The 2,655-nt window shown below is 36.7% G+C and overlaps 1 protein-coding gene across 3 annotated transcripts; it reads left to right on the plus strand.

Annotated features, from left to right (window-relative positions):
* Positions 1 to 382: 382 nt before the first annotated feature.
* On the plus strand, positions 383 to 1,856 carry LOC134214728 (dynein axonemal light chain 4). Of its 3 annotated transcripts, none has more exons than XM_062694051.1 (4): positions 383 to 530; positions 589 to 758; positions 866 to 949; positions 1,604 to 1,856. In XM_062694051.1, the coding sequence occupies exons 2-4, from the start codon at positions 690 to 692 to the stop codon at positions 1,766 to 1,768; spliced, it is 318 nt and encodes a 105-aa protein (XP_062550035.1). In that variant the 5' UTR covers positions 383 to 530; positions 589 to 689; the 3' UTR covers positions 1,769 to 1,856. The 3 variants fall into 3 exon arrangements, with proteins under 3 accessions (XP_062550035.1, XP_062550034.1, XP_062550033.1); XM_062694050.1 differs by having other exon boundaries at positions 401 to 601; positions 662 to 758; XM_062694049.1 differs by having other exon boundaries at positions 404 to 758.
* The last annotated feature ends 799 nt before the right edge of the window (positions 1,857 to 2,655 follow it).

The following is a 2,655-nucleotide window of genomic DNA, read 5'->3' on the forward strand; positions in this document are numbered from 1 at the left end:
TGTGAGGGTTGGCGGTTGATTCCTTTGAATTGTAGTCACTCCCTTCTGCATTTCCACGTTGGCGGTTATCAGACTTCTGATCACTCAGCTAAACATAGCTTCTTGCATATCTAGTATGACTTGGATGCTAAGGGGAACTGCTGGTTTTTCATTTAGAGTCGATTTTTGCCAGAATTTTTGCTATTCGCAAAAATCGAATAAATAACATCCGAAAATTCTCGCCAAATCTCTTTATGCTTGTATTTAGAATTGGCCACAGATTAAAAACGCGTACGGCTCCGCTAAAATAATATCAACATGTGCATCTTCACGCGTACTACGCATGAGCAAGGAGAAGCCAACAGTACGACGGGTGCTACCATGCCAACCGCGTATAGGAAAAGGGGGTTGTGCAGAAAAATGTTCCATCATGCTGCAAATGTGCAAAAAGGGACACGGAATTCATAATAAATAAATTTCGAAGGAGGGTGACTTCAATGATGAATCACCATAGCGATCCGATAAACAGTTGGGGAAAAGATTTCGATTGAGTTGGAAGAATTTTGTCTGGGTGATAAAAAAGTTTTAGAGAAAGATTTTGATTTTTAGGCGATTTTCTCAGGTATTAGCGGTAGAACAGAAAGAAAACGGATGACAGGAAGGTGCTTTTGAATCGTTATAGATTCTCGTTGGACGGTTAGCAAACCACGATGGATGACCAACCGAAAGCGGAAGGAGAAGCCGACAAAAAGATTGTTCATATCTACCCGTTGGTTAAGGTAGGGTAAACATCGTTTTTGTGCAATTTTCATGGTATTCGCTACACTTGAACTAGAATCGTTGGATGCACGCTTATAGACATTTAAATTGTTTTATCCTGGACCAGTTTTCTGACATGAATGACGATGTCCGGGCCGAGGCGATAGAACTGAGCATTACAGCGTGTGAGAAATACGCACAAAACTACGAGGTAATCCGTCTCTCCTTATCTTCGTTTTAAGGATTTTAGAACATTCCCTCAAAAATTTATTGAGTTATTCGATATTCTTTAGAAAATAATTTCTCTTCTGTAAATATTAAAATCTGCTGTTGAAAAGTGGACCACTTTGCCTATATCCATATAACTGACCGCGACCCATATTGTTTGATCGTTTTCCAATACCGTACCGTATAGTTTGCAACAAAAGTAATTGACCTTGAATAAAATATTTGGGGCTTGTTATTGTGAAATGTCCCACGTTTCTTTTGTTAAACCATGTTACAGTAAGGTTCCGTTTTATCACCTCTTGGGAGAACTCGAAGTACCTCGGGTTTTTTAGATTTATTAGGATTTCATTTAAAATAAGGGACGGAAAAAAATAAATGGCAAAACAATCAAACAGCAATGAAGAAGTAAATGGATATTGTGATATCGTCAGTGTACCTATTAATACCTTTCCAATAAATTAATTGATTTTGGGGGAATGTTTTAGAATCTTATACATCTTTTATGTCTGTCTACTATACATTTGTCCCGCAAGTAAATAAATCAATCTAAAACTAAATGTTGCGCCCGTTTTTCATAAACTTTGTATCATGCGATCACTTTTAAAACGCGAACACCACCGGTTTGAAACACGACCAGCACGCCGCCAAGGCAATCAAGGAATTGATGGACAAAAAGTTTGGCACCTTTTGGCACGTGGTCGTCGGCGAAGGATTCGGTTACGAAGTCTCTTACGAAACGAAGAACATCCTGTACCTGTTTTTTGGCGGTAATTTGGCGATCGTGTTATGGAAGTGCTCGTAGATTGCGTGGCACGCAATGTGATTGTGAATTGGAATAAGTTAAATTGGCAATAAAACGGTAGAATATATTGTTGTACATAATAATACACCTACAGGTACCGATGTTTTATTTTGTACAAACTTGTAAATGAGTCGAATGCATAAAAAAGTGAATCCCAAGAAAGCTGTTATTGACTTTTATGATAGAGGGCATAAACTACAAAGGAGAATGGCCAATTATTCATATTTAGTCAGCGTTCTGCTAAGTCGTACCAAGCGCCATTTTTTTGTCTAAGTTTTTGTGTAGCAGTTCTCATTCATTAAAAATTGTATCGAATATCCATCGATCTTGTGGCTGAGTATATCCTAACTAAAGCAAATGTACACATACATTAATGTATATATTCACATTATGTTTTATTTTTACGAAGGAAGTATCGAAAGTCAGTCAAAAAGGCGTTTGTTGCGGTTTCAAGAACACCGACCATTTTATTTATTTTATGTCGTTCAATCATATTACATGCATCAATAGAATAAAACTTCCAGCTATCTTGGTATCCATTTTGATCAAGGCCAATACAAATATCTATAATTAATTTGATTGTTCAGTAGCTATATTTGTAATGGCCTAATTTATTTGTAAATTGTTGTAAATATACTCTAAATATAACTGTTGTTTCGTATCAAAGAAAATTACTCAGCTATCAGAACTACACAAGTATGTTTGAGTGATCTAACTTATAAAAGTATCAATTATGTACAAATTATGTTTCTTGCGTTCTGCAATGCTGTTCTATTCAAATCAGGAACAAACAGCGTCGTTAAGGGTCAATGTACATAAAGTATTGATTTCGCACTCTCGAAAGGGAAGTGTATCTATCAATACGAAAGACCATCCGAAACCGAGGT

The sequence above is a fragment of the Armigeres subalbatus genome, chromosome 2 (assembly GCF_024139115.2).
Source record: "Armigeres subalbatus isolate Guangzhou_Male chromosome 2, GZ_Asu_2, whole genome shotgun sequence".
Classification (NCBI taxonomy): Eukaryota; Metazoa; Arthropoda; class Insecta; order Diptera; family Culicidae; genus Armigeres; species Armigeres subalbatus.